General features: G+C 43.6%; 1 protein-coding gene across 1 annotated transcript in view; it reads right to left on the bottom strand.

The window, feature by feature from the left end:
- Window positions 1-328: 328 nt before the first annotated feature.
- Window positions 329-23,313, bottom strand: part of LOC124798787 (neurotrimin-like) — a 129,864-nt gene continuing 106,879 nt past the window's right edge. Inside the window, exon 6 of the mRNA XM_047262316.1 lies at window positions 329-450. Within this exon, the coding sequence (XP_047118272.1) occupies window positions 329-450 (122 nt within the window). The remainder of the gene's footprint in view (window positions 451-23,313) is intronic.

The following is a 23,313-nucleotide window of genomic DNA, read 5'->3' as shown; positions in this document are numbered from 1 at the left end:
GGAAACAACAATACATCACATTAATGATCCATGCATGCAGTTGTGTTGTTAGTACTATTGTACAAGCATAGAAAAAAATATGACTCACATATTCGCAGCTCGGTAACTGTCTTCATTCCCCATAAACTAATGCTGGAGAAGGGTCTCATAGCCTGTGGTAAAATATTCTCAACAACAAGCAGACAAGAACATATCACATTAGTAAAGCATGCAACTGTGTGGCACATTATAGAAAGAACCACTTATCATGTATTCGCTCCATACAGCATGGGGGCATCCCCCATGAGCTCACAATGAAGAATGGCATCGGTCGTAATGTGGGGATCCCCTACACATCATCATCGTCATTGGTAATTACAATAAGCATCCATGATGGCCCTGCTTTAAAAGTTGTAGGATTCAGCTGTGATATATAACCCATACCCATGGCTGCTATCTCGTTGAAAAATTCTACAGTGGATAGAAACACAAAAGCATAACACATATCTGCATTATTCACACGTACAGAGAAAAAGAGGGAGAGAGACGGTTATTTACGTTTATATGGACTGAGAGTTATCCAACTGTCGCCCTCTGGAACGCCAAGTTCCCTCACAAGATCCTTGAAAGCACTGTCACTCAACAGGAGTGACAATATGCTCCCATCTTCAACTGAAGAAGAAGGATGAGGAGAGATTAGTCACTGCATCCCAGTAAAAAAACATATGCACATGAAAACGATTGGAAATCATGTCTACATGCCTGCAGAATCATCATGAGAGTCCAATATGCGACGCTTCAAGCGCACAGGACGCTGTCAGGGTCTAGATACGAACGAAAACAAGAGAACAGGGTAACAGCAGTTCCCAACGACTCAGTGGGAATGAAGCGAATTTTGGGATGGTTACTATTGACAAACACTAGAGCTAGTGTGCTGATTAGGAAATGAATGCTTGGATAGCTATCAAGAAGCACCAAAGAGTCACTTTGTCATCCTACTTACTATCAGAAAGAAGGCAAGTGGCTCATGCCAGCAATCAGACCAGAATGTTCCTCTGGACCCAAGTAGCCCTGTTTATAGCTAAGAGCCGTATATTTCAGCCAATAGGAAATACATATGCTTACTGCTGCCCAGGAAGGTTGCTTAATCTATGTGTTGGTGTGAGTGAGTCGAGTTCGCGGATCACAGCATCCTGTGATCAAAGGAAAGGTACTTCTATCATGCTGGTGTTACATATCAGTGCAGGAGTATGCTATATCAAATTTGAGGCACGTCATATATAATATAGCATATTAGCTATATCATATTTGAGGCACGTCAGGCAAATATTCTTATAATGGTTTGCAGGACTTTCCCATTAATGGTGGAAGTACTACCCATGCACTCATGTGCAGGCAACTGCCGACAGCCGTCAGTCGCCGCTACCTGCAGAGTCCTTCCCAGGCAGCGAAATTGCTGGTTGCCAGCGTAGAGGTGACTGGGCTGACCAGCCAGAGCGGCTCAGAGCTGAGCACTGGCTGCACTGACACACATCTGTGATTTAAAATGGGGTTGTGACATAGTTGTCGCAGTGATACTGAAGAACACACATTTTCCGGAACAGGTATGTATCGCAATTCATGTATTAAATTGTTGGTCACTTACAGTACCCAGACTCTTGGATACAGGTGGCTGTGGGCGGAGCGGTGGGGGGGGGGGGGGGCGGGAGGTTCAAGAAATGGTTCAAATGGCTCTGAGCAGTGTGGGACTTAACTTCTGAGATCATCAGTCCCCTTGAACGTAGAACTACTTAAACCTAACTAACCTAAGGACATCACATACATCCATGCCTGAGGCAGGATTCGAACCTGCGACCGTAGCGGTCGCGCAGATCCAGACTGTAGCGCCTAGAACCGCTCGGCCACCCGGTGGTGGGGGGACGCTTTCAGAGACATATTTAGGGAGCTTCTAAAATTGTAACTCTATTATCCAGCGAACCACAAACGCTGTGTATGATGAATACTTAATACTCATAAGGTGACAGTTATTGAATTATATGAAATGAAGTCATCATAACTTCTGAACAGTTTGCGTTAGGACGTTCAGACTGCACGGTTACCCGCGGAGTATCATGGGAACTGTATGATTTGATTTAGCTAGGAAGCCTACTTTCATTTTTATGGATCCGTCAACAAGCAAAATTGGCAAATTTGGGGGACTGCCAAATCGCATTTCGCGATCGAGAAGTCTCTTCACTCTCAACAGGTGAGTGTGTGGTGTGCAATATTCAGTTACGGAGTCATCGGTCGATATTCCTTGATGGCACAGTGGCTACCGAACGGTACGTGAAGGTTTTTGAAGATGATTATTCAAAGTGACTTTGATTTCTACAATATGTAGTTCATACAAGACGGAGGTCGATCCCGTCGAAGCAGGAGAGAGTTTAATGTCCTGGAGGAGTACTTTGTGGACCGCATTCTGTCTCTGTGGTATCCAGAAACCACTGGCATGGGCCTTGATTGGCTGCCATATTCCCCAGATCTGAACGCAAGTGACTACTTTCTGTGGGGCTGTATTAAAGACAAGGTGTACAGCGATAACCCCAAAACCATTGCCGAGCCGAAAACAGCGTTTCAGGAGTTGATCCACAGCAGTTTCGTTATTTGCCCGCGCCGCATCATCGCCAATAATGGCAGGCATATGAAACATGTCAGAACCTAAATCCGAATGCCTGTAGTAACGTTTACATGTTGAATAAAGTATATCCACGCCGTAGTCTGGAACTAATCTACGTTTTTTTTTCATATAGTTCAATAGTTCATATAGTCACCCTGTACATGGCTCCCGTACGAGGCGGAGGAGGATGCGAATAAATAAAGCAAAGAAAGCAGAGCTTTAAAAAAATGACGAATTCATCTATTCATTATTCAACGTAAATGTACATTCGATGAAGCACAGATATAATCGTTTATGTGTCCACCACTATACTCAGAAATAGCTGGGCAGATATAATCTTCATGTTTCCCATATTGACGCACTGTCATGGAGCCACAAAACGTCATCATGGTGTTTGACGTAAGCAATGTTCTCGTTAAGATAGTAGTGTTGGCGCGATATCACCATTTCTGAATACCGCAGTTCGCCATTGTTAAACCGATTTCCGTGGTAATTGCACGTTAATCAGGAAGCAGTCCGTCGAGTCTTCACACTCTGCGCTGTTCTGAGCGTTTTAGGTGAAGTGAGGATAGTTGAAAACATTGACAATACTCATCCAGTGTTGGCAAACGTAAGGTATACAGCTCATCAAAGCCAAGATTGTCCAGATTCGTCTTAAAGGCCCTACACTTCCGCGACTATTTTCAAACCTTGAGGCGACATCATGGAATGTCTCTGATGTGAAGACGCACCACCATATTTATAGTTATTGCTGCAAAATTCTTGTGGGGGGGGCGAGTAATTAGTAACATGATTGTATGACAATAATGAGTACACCGCTGCGTTTGGTGGGAAGTCGCCTGATGACTCACATCCAGTACTGATGTCTATAGGGCTGTCTTGATAGTTTCATTCTGCCTAGAGCAATCAACCACAACTGGTGTTGACTGTTTAAACTTCTGTGGGCTGAAGACATACATCACAATTCATTGCCCTTATAGTAAAAAGAGCGAAACCTTGAATAAATACTGTATAGAGTTCCGTTGTTCCAGTCAAGTTGTAAATCATCGTATGCTTATATAATGAATTCAGAAATGCTTTTGCATCGGTTAGGTTACACTTGTGAAACATGCAGGAATTCTTGCTCAGATTCGTACTCCGGTCTGTATACAGTCCCAGAATAATGAATCAATGTGTCTGCAGTTGAACAGATGTTTAAATCGACCAGCTATGTCTTGAACAGGTCGGTAGGACTGGATACTTTTAGAGTTCCCACTGATGGAAACTAACTGACAGCTGAACGCCCAAACGTAGCACACGTGAAAATTTGAAAGTCTTATCCGATATCGATATATGCGCGCTAATTTATACAAAACGACTTTATTTTACGCTGCTATCGGTTCTTGAATATACGCGTTATTATCTGTAGCACTTTTAACGAGAATTAATTCCAGATTGGCATTCATAATGACTCAATTTTGTCTTCAAAGAATCCGATAAGAATTTGGAGCGGAATGCGCATACTAATGTGATTACTTATAAATCCGTCAGTGAGCCATCCTGCGCTTTGTAGAACATCAATGTCGGGAGACTAAACACAGAATAGTAACCAGGCTTTAATCCAATGCACAGTATGAGCAAGCCACAGCTCACATTGTTTTATGAATTAGTTGCGATATTACGCTCAACTAAGTCAACAAAGGTCATGCTAACAGCAGAATATCAACACAAAGATCAGATTCGTATATTTTCTCGGTATTATTTGTGAAAAGATAACTCCTTGAGAAACCGAGTATTGATCCTGTTGGGGCTTTCCAGCTAAGGTCCATTGTGCGTTTTTCTTTTTTATCTCTGTTTTGAATGTATTAATGTCAAATGTTTCACTAATTTTTCTTTCCAAAGCGGCACATAGGTTCAATAATATTAAGACCTGGACACTGTGGTAGCGAAGGGAGATGCGACAATTCATCCTCATTCTCAAAAAGACCAATCCTAGACGATGTGAGCTATGTTAACAAGCGCTCTGTCGCATTGGAACACCGCATCACCGTTGGGGAACAAACGTTGTACGAGGAGATGGGACTGACCAGCCAAAATGTTCACATAATACTTGGCAGCACCCATGGAGCCCATGGAATTCCACGACAGGGCTGTCCTCATCTCCACCGAACCCCCGCCATGTTCCACTCTTGTGCCTTAAACTCTGTCAGAACTTGGAAATAGTGTGAGACAATACTACTCCAACCGAATGACTTTCTTCCATTGCTGCGTAGTGGAGCTTACGTGACATAAATCTTCGATATGGTGGCTCGTGAAACACCGAACACTTCGACTACCTTCGTTGTTGAAACACTTACCATATTGGCACCAACAATTTGGCCATGTTCGAGTTCACTTACCTCTGGCGCAATGCATTCCCAACTATGAGGAACACTATTATAACCAGGACTAACACATGAAGCGTGTTGAGGGCATTGCATAGGCGCTGTCAAATAAAACAGCACCATCTACAGGATTGAGTAGCATCTGAATTTTTATTCAAGTATGCTTTTATCGCTGTGTTTGCATATTTTCGTTCAACCTCTTTGTGTCCCTCTCCGATGTCCGAACCGTAAGTAGGCAAGACTCAGTGAAACAACTGGCGCTTCCAAAAATGTGCAGTGTAGCTATCGACGACACGTTAAGAACGGAAAATATTCATGGAACATGTCAGTACAAAACGTAAGATTTACCAAATGTGCACACATTCGCTGGTGAAAGACTTTCATGGAATGTGTGTTACAACAGGCATTCTTATTTTATCGTAGCTAATTTCCAGGAATAGCAGTAAAAGTTTTTAAGCTCTCTGTGGTGCTACAATCGAAGAACATGACTCACCTTGATTTGGCAAAGAATGAAGTGCCCAAAGTAGTGGCATACACGTGTTTTGTTGAGTCCCTGTAACGTTGTGCTGTTTCAACAACCCAGCAAACATCTTCAAAAGATCCTTTCCGGAGGAATGGTGCCTTGAAGAGCGCATCCATAACGGCTGTGCGAAATAGTTTCCAGCACTCTCAGAAGTGTGCAGGGCGCCTTCGATGCTACGAAGGCGCACACGGCAGTAAAGTGTTGTCATCGCCAAAATTCCCTCAGAACGGCAATCGCTATACTGACGACAGCTGGCCTCGCCGACGAGTGGTGAAACGCGTGGGAAGCTTCTTGCTTCTGGATCGCTGCTATATTGTCACCTGTAAGAGAAAGGGCGTAACCATTAGAATCTGCTTCGAGGGACATGTAACAAAACGTCTGGCTGCAAAGTACAGTAACTGAAAAAAATCGAAACACCAAAAGACAATTAACCTATAGTAATGAATTTCAGGAATAGACTACTGGCCATTAAAATTGCTACACCAAGAAGAAATGCAGATGATAAACGGGTATTCATTGGACAGATATATTATACTAGAACTGACATGCGATTACATTTTCACGCAATTTGGGTGCATAGATCCTAAGAAATCAGTACCCAGAACAACCACCTCTGGCCGTAATAACGATCTTGATACGCCTAGGTATTGAGTCAAACAGACCTTATATGGCGTGTAGATACAGCTACCCATGCAGCTTCAACACGATACCACAGTTCATCAAGAGTAGTGACTGACGTATTGTGACGAGCCAGTTGCTCGGCCACCATTGAACAGATGTTTTCAGTTGGTGAGAGATCTGGAGAATGTGCTGGCCAGGGCAGCAGTCGAACATTTTCTGTATCCAGAAAGGCCCGTACAGGACCTGCAACATGCGGTCATGCATTATCTTGCTGAAATGTAGGGTTTCGCAGGGATCGAATGAAGCGTAGAGCCACGAGTCGTAACACATCTGAAATGTAACGTCCACTGTTCAAAGTGTCGTCAATGCGAAGAAGAGACGTGTAACCAGTGGCACCCCATACCATCACGCCGTGTGATACGCCAGTATGGCGATGACGAATACACGCATCCAATGTGCGTTCACCGCGATGTCGCCAAACACGGATGCGACCATCATGATGCTGTAAACAGAACCTGGATTCATCCGAAAAATGACGTTTTGCCATTTGTGTACCCAGGTTCGTCGTTGAGTACACCAAATAATTTTATTTAAAAAAGCAGCTAAAGTGTCAGTAGAAGCCTTCCTAAGAGTCAATCTCCATTCCTTCCGAATTGACTATGCAAATGTAGACGAGATGTGGTTCATATTCAAAGATATAGTAGCAACAGCAATTGAGAGATTCATACCTCATAAATTGGTAAGAGATGGAACTGACCCCCATGGTACACAAAACAGGTCCGAAGGCTGTTGCAGAGGCAACGGAAAAAGCATGCGAAGTTCAGAAGAACGCGAAATCCCGAAGATTGGCTAAAATTTACTGACGCGCGAAATTTGGCACGGACGTCAATGTGAGATGCCTTTAATAGATTCCACAACGAAACATTATCTCGAAATTTGGTAGAAAATCCGAAGAAATTCTGGTCGTATGCAAAGTACACAAGCACCAAGACGCAGTCAATACTTTCGCTGCGCAGTGCCGATGGTACTGTTACCGACGACTGTGCCGCTAAAGCGGAGTTATTGAACGCAGTTTTCCGAAATTCCTTCACCAGGGAAGACGAATGGAATATCCCAGAATTTGAAACACGAACAGCTGCTAGCATGAGTTTCTTAGAAGTCGATACCTTAGGGGTTGCGAAGCCACTCAAATCGCTTGATATGGGCAAGTCTTCAGGTCCAGATTGTATACCGATTAGGTTCCTTTCAGATTACGCTGATACAATAGCTCCCTGCTTAGCAGTCATATCCAACCGCTCGCTCGCCGATAGATCTGTACCTACAGATTGGAAAATTGCGCAGGTCGCACCAGTGTTTAAGAAGGGTAGTAGGAGTAATCCATCGAACTTCAGACCTATATCATTGACGTCGGTTTGCAGTAGGGTTTTGGAGCATTTACTGTATTCAAACATTATGAATCACCTCGAAGGGAACGGCCTATTGATACGTAATCAGCATGGTTTCAGAAAACATCGTTCTTGTGCAACGAAGCTAGCTCTTTATTCGCACGAAGTAATGGCCGATATCGACAGGAGATCTCAAGTTGATTCCGTATTTCTAGATTTCCGGAAAGCTTTTGGCACCGTTCCTCACAAGCGACTACTAATCAAGCTGCGGGCCTATGGGGTATTGTCTCAGTTGTGCGACTGGATTCGTGATTTCCTGTCAGGAAGGTCGCAGTTCGTAATAATAGACGGCAAATCATCGAGTAAAACTGAAGTGATATCAGGTGTTCCCCAGGGAAGCGTCCTGGGACCTCTGCTGTTCTTGATCTATATAAATGACCTGGGTGACAATCTGAGCAGTTATCTTAGGCTGTTCGCAGATGATGCTGTAATTTACCGTCTAGTAAGGTCATCCGAAGACCAGTATCAGTTGCAAAGCGATTGAGAAAACATTGCTGTATGGTGTGGCAGGTGGCAGTTGACGCTAAATAACGAAAAGTGTGAGGTAATCCACATGAGTTCCAAAATAAATCCGTTGGAATTCGATTACTCGATAAATAGTACAACTCTCAAGGATGTCAATTCAACTAAGTACCTGAATGTTAAAATTACGAACAACTTCAGTTGGAAAGACACATAGATAATATTGTGGGGAAGGCGAGCCAAAGGTTGCGTTTCATTGGCAGGACACTTAGAAGATGCAACATGTCCACTAAAGAGACAGCTTACACTACACTCGTTCTTCCTCTCCTATGTTAGACTATTGCTGCGCGGTGTGGGATCCTTACCAGGTGGGATTGACGGAGAACATCGAAAGGGTGCAAAAAAGGGCAGCTCGTTTTGTATTATCACGTAATAGGGGAGAGAGTGTGGCAGATATGATACGCGAGTTGGGAAGTAAGTCATTAAAGCAAAGACGTTTTTCGTCGCGGCGAGATCTATTTTCGAAATTTCAGTCACCATCTTTCTCTTCCGAATGCGAAAATATTTTGTTGAGCCCAACCTACATAGGTAGGAATGATCATCAAAATAAAATAAGAGAAATCAGAGCTCGAACAGAAAGGTTTAGGTGTTCGTTTTTCCCGCACGCTGTTCGGGAGTGGAATGGTAGAGAGATAGTATGATTGTGGTTCGATGAACCCTCTGCCAAGTACTTAAATGTGAATTGCAGAGAAATCATGTAGATGTAGATGTAGATCGCAGGCGCTCCTGTCTGTGATGCAGCGTCAACGGTAAGCGCAGCCATGGTCTCCGAGCTGATAGTCCATGGTGCTGCAAACGTCGTCGAACTGTTCGTGCAGATGGTTTTGTCTTGCAAACGTCCCCATCTGTTGATTCTGGGATCGAGACGCGGCTGCACGATCCGTTACAGCCATGCGGATAAGATGCCTGTCATCTCGACTGCCAGTGATACGAGGCCGTTGGGATCCAGCACGGTGTTCCGTATTACCCTCCTGAACCCACCGATTCCACATTCTGCTAACAGTCACTGGATCTCGACCAACGCGAGCAGTAATGTCGCGATACGATAAACGGCAATCGCGATAGGCTACAATCCGACCTTTATCAAAGTCGGAAACGTGATGGTACCCATTTCCCCTCCTTACACGAGGCATCACAACAACGTTTCACCAGGCAACGCCGGTCAACTGCTGAGAAATCGGTTGGAAAGTTTCCTCATTTCAGCACGTTGTAGGTGTCGACACTGGCTCCAACCTTGTGTGAATGCTCTGAAAAGCTAATCATTTGCATATCACAGCATCTTCTTCCCGTCGGTTAAATTTCGCGTCTGTAGCACGTCATCTTCGTAGAGTAGCAATTTTAATGACCAGTAGTGTACCTTTGTCTGGGTAACATATTTGACATCACAGGTTAATGTAAGCAGGAGGCAAGCCAGTTCAAATTTGAAATGCTGATACATCACTAAGCAGTGCAACAGCCAAATGCGAACATCCAAACGTGTAGGCGTTGTGTTGCACAGGTGCCGGATATCAGTTTTTGGGTGGACTTCCATGCTTCTTACACTTCGTCAGTCAACACAGGAACGGTTGATGCTGTTTGTGGATGACGCAGGAGTTCTCGTCAGATGAGGTCCAACATGTGCTCGACTGGAGACAGATCAGGTGATCGACCAGGCCAAGACAACACACGTCGACACTCTGTAGAGCAGCTTGCTGTACATCGGCAGTATATGGGCGAGCGTTATCCTGTTGGAAAATACTCTCGGCAATGCTGTTTATGAATGGCAGTACAAAAGGTCGAATAACCAGACTGAGGTACAAATTTGCATCAGGGCGCGTGGGGTCAGCACGAGAGTGCTCCTGCTATCTTACGAAACCACGCCCCAGAGCATAACTCCAGGTGTAGGTCCAGTGCGCCTAGCGTGCAAACAGGTTGATTTCAGGCCCTCAGCTGGCCCCCTTCTAACCAACACATGAACATCACAGGCACCGGGGCAGAACCACCCTTCGTCAGGAAACACAACAGACCTCTACCCTGGCTTCCAAATAGCTCGCGATTGACACCACTGATGTCAGAAATCTCGGTGGCTTAGGGTTGCTGGAGTGTACGCTGTAGTGTGTCTGACACGGAGATGTCTTCGCCGTAACAGATTTTCGACTGTTGTCTCACTGAGTTGCCAAGTGCGGCTCGCATTGCTGCTGCAGATGCGCCAGAGCCATACGCCGAACAAGAAGGTCTCTTTCGGTGGTGCCACGCGGCCGTCCGCATCCCGGTCTTGTAGCGACCATACATTCTTGTGGCCAACGCTTCCAGTAGTCATGTACAGTGGTCACATTCGTGTCAAGTCTTTCTGCAACATCGCAGAAGGAACATACAGTTTCTCGTACCCCTATTGCACGACCTGTTTCTAACTCACTGAGATGATGCCTCAAAGGCATTCTTGACTTACATAAGCCTTTGCGCAGTGGTAACACCGATTCCCGTCAGCCCGGGTTCCGGGTTCGATTCCCGGCGGGGTCAGGGATTTTCTCTGCCTCGTGATGGCTGGGTGTTGTGTGATGTCCTTAGGTTAGTTAGGTTTAAGTAGTTCTAAGTTCTAGGGGACTGATGACCATAGATGTAAAGTCCCATAGTGCACAAAGCCATTTGAACCATTTTTTATTCCCGTCAGATCAGCGAAGTTAAGCGCTGTCGGGCTGGGCTAGCACTTGGATGGGTGACCATCAGGTCTGCCGAGCGCTGTTGGTAAGCGGGATGCAATCAGCCTTTGTGAGACAAACTGAGGAGCTACTTGATTAAGAAGTAGCGGCTCCGGTCTCGGAAACTGACATACGGCCGGGAGAGCGGTGTGCTGACCACACCACATGCCCTTCCATATCCGCATCCAGTGATGCCTATGGGTTGAGGATGACACGGTGGTCGGTCGGTACCTTTCTGCCTTCATGGCTTGTTCAGGAGGAGTAACTTACATAAACTCACCAATACAGTTGTCAAATGTAACTGGTGCCTTACAACCGTTACAGCGTGTATTTAAAGGAAACCTGAACTGCATCCTCATAATGGTGCTACAAGAGCCACTCTAATGCGACTGGCGCGAAACAGGAACAGACATCATCTTTCAGATGTAGAAACGCGGCGAGGAACTGTCGTTTATGTCACAGAACTCCCTCTTAGTGCTGGGATTCTTTTCCCCGTCAGTGTATATGAGCTGCTTAGGTTTAACCCATTGGCACTATTATACCTTCTGCGATACTGTCGAAGGAGCTTACACAACTATGAGATTGATTATTCTCGTAAAGACATCCCCGTGCACAGTATTCTCGGTTTACTTGTCGCTTCAAATTCTTCTCGGATCTTCGACTAAGTTCCCATTGTCTTCCTTAGAAACAACAGACTTCCCTAGCGTCTTGTGCGGAGATCATTTGCGGCATGTAGACGTCGTCACATCATGCTACCAGAGATTATTTCCATTTGTCCACTGGTGGTTTCAATGGTCTCGTAGGAACATAAACAATACAGTGCATTTCTCTGAGTCTTTTCTGCGTCCAGACCTCGCTTCTAGCCACTGCTATTATTATAGCTGCTGTCTGTGATGAGAAAGTTAACGCGCATTCTATTTTCTACTGCTTCTTTAATAATGCAAACTACTGTCTAATGAACCGTAGGGAATTTGTAAGAAGTTTTGGTCCTATATTAAAGCAGTCAACAGGATGGAAGCCATCTGTCCACGCACTCTGAGATCATAATGGCACTGAAGCGAATGACGACATAGGAAAGGACGAAATACTAACGTTTTTCCAAAACTGTTTCACAGAGAAAGATCGCAGTGTTTTTCCTCCGTTAAGACGGCACAGGAACGAAAAAATGGTTGACAGTGAATCAAGTTTGACAGAAAAGATTTTTTGAGTTTCTTGATTCTGCTTTTTGCAAGTTTGAGCGAAGTTAGACTGCGAGCGTGTGAGTAGAGCTTTATTTTCTTGTGCAGTAAATTTGATTTGATTGTTGTAGCTCAGAACCGCACACGTGGAATTAATCGCTGTTAAATAACACACTTCATTCCATTCAGTGTAAAATAAGGAGATTAATACATCACTTAATTTCAGAGTCATTTACATTATTTAAATTTAGGTCCTTATCCGTAGGACCGGTCGAACAGAAGCCTGTCGACATGTTCCAGTACATACACGAATACTGACGCTTTTGCCGAGTGAGAAGGCATGTTTTCGTACGAGCAAGAAAACGTCATGCGACGTAAGCCTCTTTGCATGGGAGGTGCATTTCGCGACGACAGCAACCACTTTGTCCCGCTTTAATGCTAAACACTCCATCAGTCTCCCCGTCTCCACGATAAAAGTGCTCTACGCAACGGAAACAAACCTATATAAATAACAAACGTCTCGTCAGTTACAAGGAACTGTTCATACAGCAAGAGCAAAAGCAAGTAAACTGAAAGATTACAATAACTATGCGTGACTCAAAATGTGATTATTCTCCTCTGCAGCCGGAACAATCAAAAGAAAAATGTCAGAGACGATAATGTAACCACTAGAACAATCTCTTTAAATCCATCGTCTTAAAATCTAATTTCTACACTGTTTATTTTAGTGTAAATTAGGATTTCTTCGACTAGAACTGCTCGTATAGCTTAAGACATGTTTTGCAACTTGGACAGCTGAAGCAACCGGTTGGTTTTCGTGTTCCGTTCATTGAAAAATTGGTAACATCGACCGTCGCTGAGGCGGTTACCATCTGGCAGTCTTCCCGGTAAATGAGACGGAAAGTAGTACGAAAGCTCAGAATTACGTAAAGTAAATGAACTGGAGTCATTCAATCTAGAATTCCGTTTACAACACAGGGAACACCTGTCGGGATACCAATACGGTTCTACACAGAGTATGAGAAAGACCTTGCCCCTCTTCTAGCAGAAGTGTACCGGCAGGTCTTTGGTCGAGCGAAGTGTTGGGGATGATTGGAAAAAAGCACAGGTCATCCCCGTTTACAAGAAAGGTCACCGAAGAGACGCACAAAACTATAGGCCTATTTCTCTGATGCCGGTCAGTTGTAGAAGTTTGGAACATGTTCCATGCTCGAGTATTATGAGATTTTCGAATGGTTCAAAAGGCTCTGAGCATTATGAGACTTGAAATCTGAGGTCATGAGTCCCCCTAAAACTTAGGGATGTGTGTGATGTCCTTAGGTTAGTTAGCTTTGAGTAGTTCTAAGTTCTAGGGGACTGACGACCTCAGAAGTTAAGTCCCATGGTGCTCAGAGCCATTTGAATTACAGGGTGATTTTTTCCGCCAGATATATACTCTAAGGATTCATGGATGAGAGGATGCGGAACAAAAAACATCTAATGAACTTACGTCCGAAAATTTATGGTTTCCAACCTAGAGACCATTTATTCAATCATACACTGTTAGAGAGACTGCGGCCTAATACGCGCTCTACCATGCAGGCACGGTTAAATTATGTGTTGTAGATGGTTTGCATGTGCCTCAAAGCATGCTTGTACTCGCCTAGCGTGTTCGGTCTCACACGTTCACATCTGCCAGGCTGTATACGAACAGTGTCCAGGGCAGCATGAATACGCTGCTCCACTGTCTTCTCAACGGGAAAGAGATCTGCATACACGACACTTTTCAGATGGCCCCCTAGCCATAAATCGCACAGGCTGAGATCTGGTGAACGAGCAGGCTATGCAACTGGACCTCCACGTCCGATCCATGGAACCGCGGAAGATACGAATGAGACGCGTCCAGACGTTTAACAGCGAAATGGGCTGGAGCACCATCATGTAGCAGCCACATAACGATTCGAATCATCAGTGGCACCTCTTCCAGCGTGGGAAACAAAGTCAACCGCTACAAACGCAGTTAGTTCTGGCCTGTTAGGCGACGTGTAACGAACACTGGTCCCAAAATATGATCGCCAATTATCCCCGCCCACACATTCTGACTACACCGAAGCTGATGATTCGCTTTCACCATACCATGGGGGTTCTACATAATATCCCACAGATGGCTGTTATGTAAGTTGGAGATACCACTCCGCGTAAAGGTGACCTCACCTGTGAATAGAATGTATGTCACAAATCCTGGAATTGTGTTTGCCTGGTGAAGAAATCAGTGAGAAAACTGTATCGTTACACTTCAGATCATAACCTACTGATCTGAGTGTGCTTTTACGAGTACATGAGTGCGTGTGCATCACTGTGTGGGTGCGTGTGTGTGCACGTATGTACGTAAGGGTGGATGCATCATTGGATGCATCTTTTAACGTAGCAAATTATTACGAGTTGTCATCTTGCATTGAAAGCGTAACTTGCCGTGGAGCCGAGAGGTGGGCAGACGTCTGGTTCTCACGCTGCCACGGCTGACGCTGGCTACTGGACCGAGCGAGCAATGTACAGTACTGTGTGCAATACGTTACACATACCCTGTATTAAATATTAATCGATCTTTTTCATACTCAGTATGCCAAATTCTGTGGACAACCCTACCATACTGTCAAAATTTCAAATCAATAACGTCGATATTTTCGGAGAATAAATTTTCACCTAAAACACATAATAACCGTGCTGGAATTGTGAAACCTGTGTCTGGGACTATCAAGAGGATAGGTTCCCATAATCTATGTGTCTGGAAATTTCTTTACTTTCGTTACCACACATCTCTGATGTAATTTAAAATATTTTGGAAAATTATTATTTCATCGCGTTTTGGGTTGTGTGAGTGTTTTGGAGAGACACAGAGTAAATGGAGGACATAGGTAAAGTGAGAATGTGATATTGTATTAAAACTACCCTAATGTAAGTGTGACAAAGTCGCTGCGCAATAGTGCAATAGTGGAATTTGTGACGTATTTCCGAGCGAGGTTGATTTCGTAAAAGTCAGCTAGCAGATGCGTTGAGTACGAAATTTATTAGTAATTTAGTTGAAGAAATGAATCGTATTTTGTCTTCAATAAATTTTATTTACTTCCAGAAATACGAAATTTCTATTCTAAATTACTTGTGGTAACATGATTAACTAACATTAGAAATACCGCTCGAGATGAACTGACTGGGTGCTTATTATACTAACCAATAGCAAACCACCATTTCCCGAGCGTTTCAGTAAGGTTTTGTGCCTCAGATCTATGAGTCGAGATAGTCGTTCGGAAGCTGTCTTCTGGTAAACACCTATGTTAAAGCGGACTGACCAAATTTGTAGTCGGCCGAGGTGGCCGAGCGGTTCTAGGCGCTACAGTCTGGAACTGGGAGACCGCTACGGTCGCAGGTTCGAATCCTGCCTCGGGCATGGATGAGTGTGATGTCCTTAGGTTAGTTAGGTTTAAGTAGTTCTAAGGTCTAGGAGACTGATGACCTCTGAAGTCCCATAGTGCTCAGAGCCATTTGAACCATTTTTGAACCAAATTTGTACCAGAATCAGGAAATTCGCACGCTTGATCGGTTCTCGTCTCGTTGATGAAGAGCAGATGGAGCCGTATTGAATATTTTGTGAAATATTGAGCGTTGTGAGTACATTAGGAGATATTCTCGTGTAAATCTGTCATATCATCCATAAACTCCACGTGGAATGTTTCGTGCAGATAACGGGACATTATGGTAAGCACTTATTTACAAGAAGACTACTGAACCAGTGAATGTGTTACCTCGCATGCAGTCGTGGGTCAGGACGTTTCAAATATCGAATCGGACTAAATATCTTCTGACTGCTTTTGGGTGTGAACTTGTTACAGAGACAGTCAGTAATATTGGATAATTTACGTCGGGATATTACATACGGACTTGATAGCCATTTTTCTTGTTTTAAAGACAATAAACGAACTTAAAAGAAATTTTAGATATTTTTTCATACGAGTCATGCAAAATTCCCGAACGCTCGATAGTTTAAGTAACTTTCAGCTACTACCCCTGAACTGGACTTACTTTGCCTTTGTGTGGTAGGTATTTGGTCAAATTTTCGTCAACACTGATTTTGTCGGCTAAACCAGTACCTACCATCGCAGAACGAAGGGGCAGAGAAGCTGAAGCCTATCCAGCTAGGTGAATAGACTGTTTAAAGGTTACTCACCCGCCCCGACACAATCTGTACATACCAGCAATGAGTTAAAGAAGGAGTAGTGGAATAGTAGAAATAGCAGTGTTTGTTAGGTCGTTTGTAAGTGTGTAGATAGGAAAGGACGTCATACACAGTATTTAAATTCACGTCAAACCGCGCCAGTAAGTTCCTTTCTGCGGCATGGGAATTAGTTACTTTATAAATATGTTTAATCGTTTACTCATTTGTGACTAATTGCACTGTAGAAATTATATGGGGGTGAATGAACAACTAAGTAACCAAATTACTATCTAAGAAGATAATGCACTTTCTAGGATATGTGCTCTACGTCCATTGCAGATCCTTCAATTTTATCTGTTCAAATGGTTCAAATGGCTCTGAGCACTATGGGACTCAACTGCTGAGGTCATTAGTCCCCTAGGACTTAGAACTAGTTAAACCTAACTAACCTAAGGACATCACACACATCCATGCCTGAGGCAGGATTCGAAACTGCGACCGTAGTGGTCGCGCGGTTCCAGACTGTAGCGCCTAGAACCGCTCGGCCACCACGGCCGGCTCAGGCTCGGAGAAAATCCTGAAGAATACGGTGGAGGTGCCAATAGATTTCAAAGCGCTTAACATGCTGAAAAGTGAATGAAAATACCCCTAATGACACATTTAACCCCCCCCCCCCCCCCCCCACGAACTATGGATCATCGACTTCCCTAGGCTTGCGTGCCCCTACAACAAGCATGGATGTGCCATAGATGCAACCACATCAGAGAAATATCTGTGGAGAGACCAAGAAACATAATTCTTCCTGAAGAAGGACAGCAGCATTTGCAGTAGTTGCAGCAGCAAGTCTGAAGGAACCACTGAACTGGCAATAACGGAACATGAACTTTCCATGCTGGAACTGTAGTGCCGCTGTCATTACATGGGAAAGTCAGAGAGAATATGTCGAGGTATATTCAGTGACTGCTAGTTACTGGCGAGCGGAGGGTGTTGTCATTTTGATTATAGCAATAAACCTGTCATGTTATTGTCAGATGGGCCAGGCTTGCTTGGTGAAACATGACAGTGCAATGGTAAAGCACAGTTATTGCGGTGCAGGCAAGGCTATTCCTCTACCAGTGGCTTTCGGTGGCGTTTCCGTGTACATGGCTGGAAGTGGCGCATTGGCGTCGAAGATGGGATGCTACGTTGCACAAATAACGGTAATTTTGTGTCAGTTTCATTCACAGTCCAGCAGTTCTACCAGTAAGTGGGTGGAAGGCAGATGAGGAAACCACATGGAGCTGCCACCACGTGTTTAAGTCTCCGTCACAGCACCAGATTCCCATAATAAAAAGAAAACGACTGTCTGAACGCCTCAGTACGAGCTCTAATTTCCCTTATCTCTGAATGGTGATCTCTGCGTGTTTTGAAAGTTGTTGGTAATAATATATGCTCTACATCTTCGACCAAGATCGGATTTTGTAATTTAATGAGCAGCCCCTTCCGTTTAGCGCGTCGTCTATCTGCAATTATGTCTCACTTCAAACTTTCTATAAGATTTGTAACGCTCTCGCGATGGGTAAATGTACCAGTCACAAATCTTGCCGCTATTCTTTGGACTTTCTCAATCTCTTGAATCAGACCCCACTGGTAAGGGTCTCATACAGACGAACAATACCCTAGAACTGGAAGAACTAACGTTTTGTAAGTAACTTCCTTTGTTGATGGACTGAAGCGCTTCAGGATTCTACCAATAAACGGCAATCTAGAGTTCGTCTTACGCGTTACTTGCGTAATCTGATCGTTGCATTTCAGATCATTTCGAATAGTATTTTACACCCATCCATTAAAGGGGATTTTTGCTTTGTTATACACAGTAGGTTACACTTACCAACTTTGAGACATAACTGCTAGTCATGACACCACACTATTATTCTCTGCAAATCCTCATTGGTTTGTTCACAACTTTCGTGTGATACTACTTTTCTGTAGACTACAATCGGCAAACAGTCTAATGCCGCTGTCAATATCATCAACCAGATCGCTTATGTAAGTCGTAAAAAGCAGCTGACCTATTACTCTGCCCTGGGGCACACCTGAAGTTGTACTTGTTTCTGTTGAAGTCACCCCGCTCAGGACGACATACTGCTCCCTGTCTGTCAGAAAACTTTCTATCCAGCCGCATATATCATCGGATGGACCGTAAGAGCGCACTTTTTGGAGCAAGCGACAGTGCGGAAATGAATCAAACGCTTTTCGAAAGTCTAGGAATATGGCATCAGCCTGGGAGCCGGTATCTAGAGCCCCTTGTATATGATGCACAAAGAGGGCCAGCTGTGTCTCCCATGACCACTGGTTCCTAAAACCGTGCTGGTTTCTGCAGATGAGTTTCTCAGAGTCTGGAAAGGTCATTATGTCTGGTCACAAAATGTGTTCCATGATTCTACAACAAATCGATGTCAGTGAAATTAGCCGGTAATTATGTGCATCCGATTTCCTACCCCTTTTATAGGTTGCTATGACCAGGGTCTTCATCCAATCTCGAGGAACTTTCCGCTGTTCGAATGATCTCTGATAGCTGATGGATAAGAATAGTGCTATACTTGTAGCACAGTCAACATAAAATCTTACGGGGATACCGTCTGGGCCAGATTCCTTCCTGGCGTCTAATAATCTTAACTGTTTTGCAGTCGCAGATACACTAAACACTATGTCAGCCATCCTTGGGTTGTTCGATAATTGTAAGTGGGAATGGTGCTGCAGTACTTTACCGTAGACGAGTTTTTGAAAGATGGGTTTAGAATTTCGACCTTCCGTTTATCGTCGTCCGTTACATTACCCATACTGTCAGCAAGAGAAGGTACTGAATTATTTTTAGCGGTCACAGATTTTACGTACGACCAAAATTTTTTGGGGTTATTTTTAGAAACTGCAGATAAAATATTGCTTTCAAATTCGTTAAAAGAATCTCTCGTTGACCTTTTGAGAGCTGCTTTCATTTCGCATGATTTCTGTTTGTCAGCAGAGCAGTGACTACGTTTAAAACGACTGTGCGAAATTCTCTGCTTTATAAGCCACTTTCTAATATGTTTGTTGAACCAAGGTGGATCCTTTCACTCCCCTATATTTTTGCTAGGCACATATTTATCTAGCACGTGGTGGACAATACCTTTAAATTCCGACGCATCTCAAAGTGGCACTCAGGATCTGTTGACTGTGGCCAACAAAGCTTGCAGCTGCGTTTGGACTGTGGCCAACTCCTGCATCCGCACACAACAGACACAGTCCATGTCCATCTAGCTAATATGGGATTTACTATAAGAGACTTAAGGGAACCTTCTGCCACACAAGGTTAACAGCTACACTCCAGTCGGCAGAAACGACACTCAAAAATCAAAAATTATAAATATGCATGGTAGAAGCTAGATCTGGTGCTTATTTTCCTACTAGGGGCTACCTAGTGAATACTAAAGAAAAACACAGTGACCTACAGTAAACTGCTAGGGGCTATCTAGTGAATGTTATTAACGAATTAAACAGTAACCTACGGTAAGCTACACCTACTGATTATGCCTCGTATTTTAATGCAAACAAACGTTTACCTAATAAAATTATGAAAACCGCTACTTTCAATCTATCGAGTCTAAATGACACTAAAAAACGTAAATACTGAGTATTGTATACTGACAGATGCAGTTACAAAACATAACCTTTAGCTAACAATAAGAGTTCGGAATGTAAAGCTCAAATACGAACACTACTTAATAGGAACCGGTGGGCTTACAATACACGATCACAAAAGCCCACCATAAGCTAAGGAATTATAGCAGACGGCGAGGTGAGTTTTAGCTTTCTGCTAACTAAACCGTATGTAAGAAGGGATCAGAAGTTGTATTATAGCACTGATTTACTCAGATATTGTAGTGTGACACTAATTTATCACGTATTTTACGTTTTCTTAACTGTTAACGCTCGCAGGTTGCGCTAGACGAAAGTATATAATTGAGGTTAGAATTCACTGACAGTATCACTTTTCCTAATAAAACGTATAAAAACTGCTACCTTCAATGTATCGAGTCTAAATGACACTAATAGACGTAAATACTGAGTATTGTACACTGACTTAACTGATAATTCCGCGTATTTAACGTCAGATAAGAATGTAAACAAACGTTTGCGCACTCGCGAAACTGTCCTAAACAAAACTCCGCTTTTCCTATTCAGAAGCAAATGAAAACTGAAGCCTCCAATTTATCCAGCCTATCTGACACTAATACACGTGAATACTATAAAATATACAGCAAAAACAATTAATTTGTAGCTAAATTACTTAACTCGTCACACAGCAAAGAAAAAGCGCTCGCAGCCGGCGTCGGGCTGCCAATCCTGCAAGAATGACGCAAAACTGACCATTGTTGACGAATAGGGCAGCGGTCCATCACAGAGAATGTACGAGATAAAGCGTCCAGACGAACTTGCATTTTGTGTTCCGTCGGGAATCTCTGTGGGAAGTATAATAAGAACTTTGGTTCCTCAGTCTTCATACCTTTAGAAGCGACCAGGCTCAGCCTGTTAGGATATTTGAACTCAAAGAATCATGTGGTATTATGCAGAACTTTAAGGAGTCGTTGCATAATCTCAAGTTTGGCGTTTGCTGTGCAACGTCTAGCGTCCACATCATAACACGATCCCAAACTGTTAACGCTAACTCGTATGTCCAGACGCTGTTGAATCCATATGTGGATCAACTCAGTAGATATTTTGAGCAAGATAGAGCAACGGCACACGCTGCCTTGATCAACTTATCGACCATTGATGAAAACGGATAATGACTGGAGAAATATGGTTTAGGTGTGCGGTTAGGAGAGAGTAATCAGCAAAGGCAGTGCAGTCTCCGGGTCACCTCGATCGCTTGATCTCTCTCTCTCTCTCTCTTTGTAGTCAAATATTCCTCACACACTGGAAGAGCTACAGCAGAACACCGGAAAATGGCCTTGCTGCTGTCCCTAGCCAGAGCTGCTGCAAGTGTCTATCAGTTTATTTAGTCAAGCACAGTGCTGCATCGAGGTCAACAGTGGCCATATCCAGCATTTCCTGTAATGTTAATTAACAACGAACAATCTTGTGGTGTCACAGCCAGACACCACACTTGCTAGGTGGTAGCTTTAAATCGGCCGCGGTCCATTAGTACATGTCGGACCCGCGTGTCGCCACTGTCAGTGATCGCAGACCGAGCGCCACCACACGGCAGGTCTCGAGAGACTTACTAGCACTCGCCCCAGTTGTACGGACGACTTTGCTAGCGACTACACGGACGAAGACTCTCTCATTTGCCGCGAATATAGATAGCATAGCCTTCAGCTAAGTCAATGGCTACGACCTAGCAAGGCGCCATTAACAGTATATTGCATGTATCTAAAAAGTCTCACTTGTATCATCAAGAACGCTGTATGCAAATGATGGATTAAAGTTAATTATTCCAGAAGCTACGTACTTTTCTTTATAGCATTCATTACGTATCCTGTTTCAGACCTCACGCCATCCTGCGTGAGCTTATAGCGTGCATTTCCGTCTCCTCAAACCACACTGTGTCGGCACTTCTGTCGACACATCAAATCTCATGTCAGTCTTACTGTAAATATTTTATGGGCATTTTTTTTCTTTTGGATACCCTGTACTTCTTTGGACATGATGGTCTGCTATTGGTTTTAATGATGACGGCATCATCCTGTGAAAATATTTGTTAGTTGAAGTGGCCTTCCACTGGGTGCCTGGGGTGGAAATTACCCAAGAGCTTGTTGTCGTGAGGAGAAACAAAACTGTCCTTCTACTGGTCAGAGCATGGAATTTGGGATCTGCTAATAAGACAGGTAGGTTAGAGCATTTAAAAAGTGAACTGAAAAGGGTGAAGTTAGATATAGTAGGTACTAGTGATGTGCAGCTGCAAGAGGACCAGTGCTTATGTGCTAGCAATTAATAAGAAAATATGGATGTGGATGCACTACTATGAACGGCATAGTAAACATCTGATCGTAGCCCAGAAATATACAAATCCAACACCCACTCAGCGCTACAAGTTTACATGACGAATTTCTCCGCAGATGATCAAGACATTCAATGAATGTGTGACGAGGTAAATGGAATATGTTAGTAGCAAAAGGACAAGTGTGTTGTCTCTTTCATGCAGCGATTCACTTGGATGGTAGCGAATCTGCATGCAACCATCAGAGAGATGTACATGTTATATGGTTCATCCAGCCGGACGTGAGGTATCCATTGATCTATGGGCCAATCTCGATGAGCGTGTGCCGACTACAATCATGGTATGGCAGATACCGATTGGGCAAGATCGGAGATTGTAGGACTCATTTCTTGTGTAGTTCCATATTCAACATTGTCCACTGAGTGAAATATCTCCGTATCCATCAGCAATGTACTCTGTCATCAGATCACTCACATACCACCATTCATACTGTTTTACATAACAGGCCTCCGCTCCCCATGTTCTGTGATGATGCAGGGATGTGCAACGACTTGTAACCTATTGGTGATTTCATCACCTTTCCACTGCTTCCCATAGATGCACATAACAGTGAACAGCCGACCGGCTTCACTGATGCTAGATGCTCATTCATAGGTGACAGGGTATTTCCCATTCGTCTCTGCTCCACTTATATACTTCCCTTACTGTTTCATGTGCTCACAGTGCCACCAGATTCAATATCATAGTGGACAGTGGTCATGATATTTTGTTTGTCAGTGTGTGTTATATGTTAATTTGCACTTATATAAGCACTTTATGATTCCATCTCCTTTAGTAAAATTTTCATTGAACTGTATGTTTCTACAATGATATACACTGTACACTTGCTTCGACCCTTGTTGCTAGGTTAACTAGGGAATCAAGAGAACTGCAGAGGTTAACAGTACTGAAAGGTGTTGGTTAGAATGGCACATGGTTAGTGGAGTGGCAGTTAAAAAATCTGTAGAAACAGGTTGGTTTAACCATTTGAGGAGAGTGATTTGCTCAGTACTTAAAAAAGCGGTTGAATTCATCCAGAAACCCAGCAAGACCTCCCCAATATATATATATATATATATATATATATATATATATATATATATATATATATATGTATGCAGTAAACCGATTTCAGCTTTATAGTCATTGTAATGTAAT

Source organism: Schistocerca piceifrons, chromosome 5, assembly GCF_021461385.2.
Source record: "Schistocerca piceifrons isolate TAMUIC-IGC-003096 chromosome 5, iqSchPice1.1, whole genome shotgun sequence".
Classification (NCBI taxonomy): domain Eukaryota; kingdom Metazoa; phylum Arthropoda; class Insecta; order Orthoptera; family Acrididae; genus Schistocerca; species Schistocerca piceifrons.
Note: the sequence above shows the minus strand (reverse complement) of the source record. Positions and strands in the feature narration are given on the sequence as shown.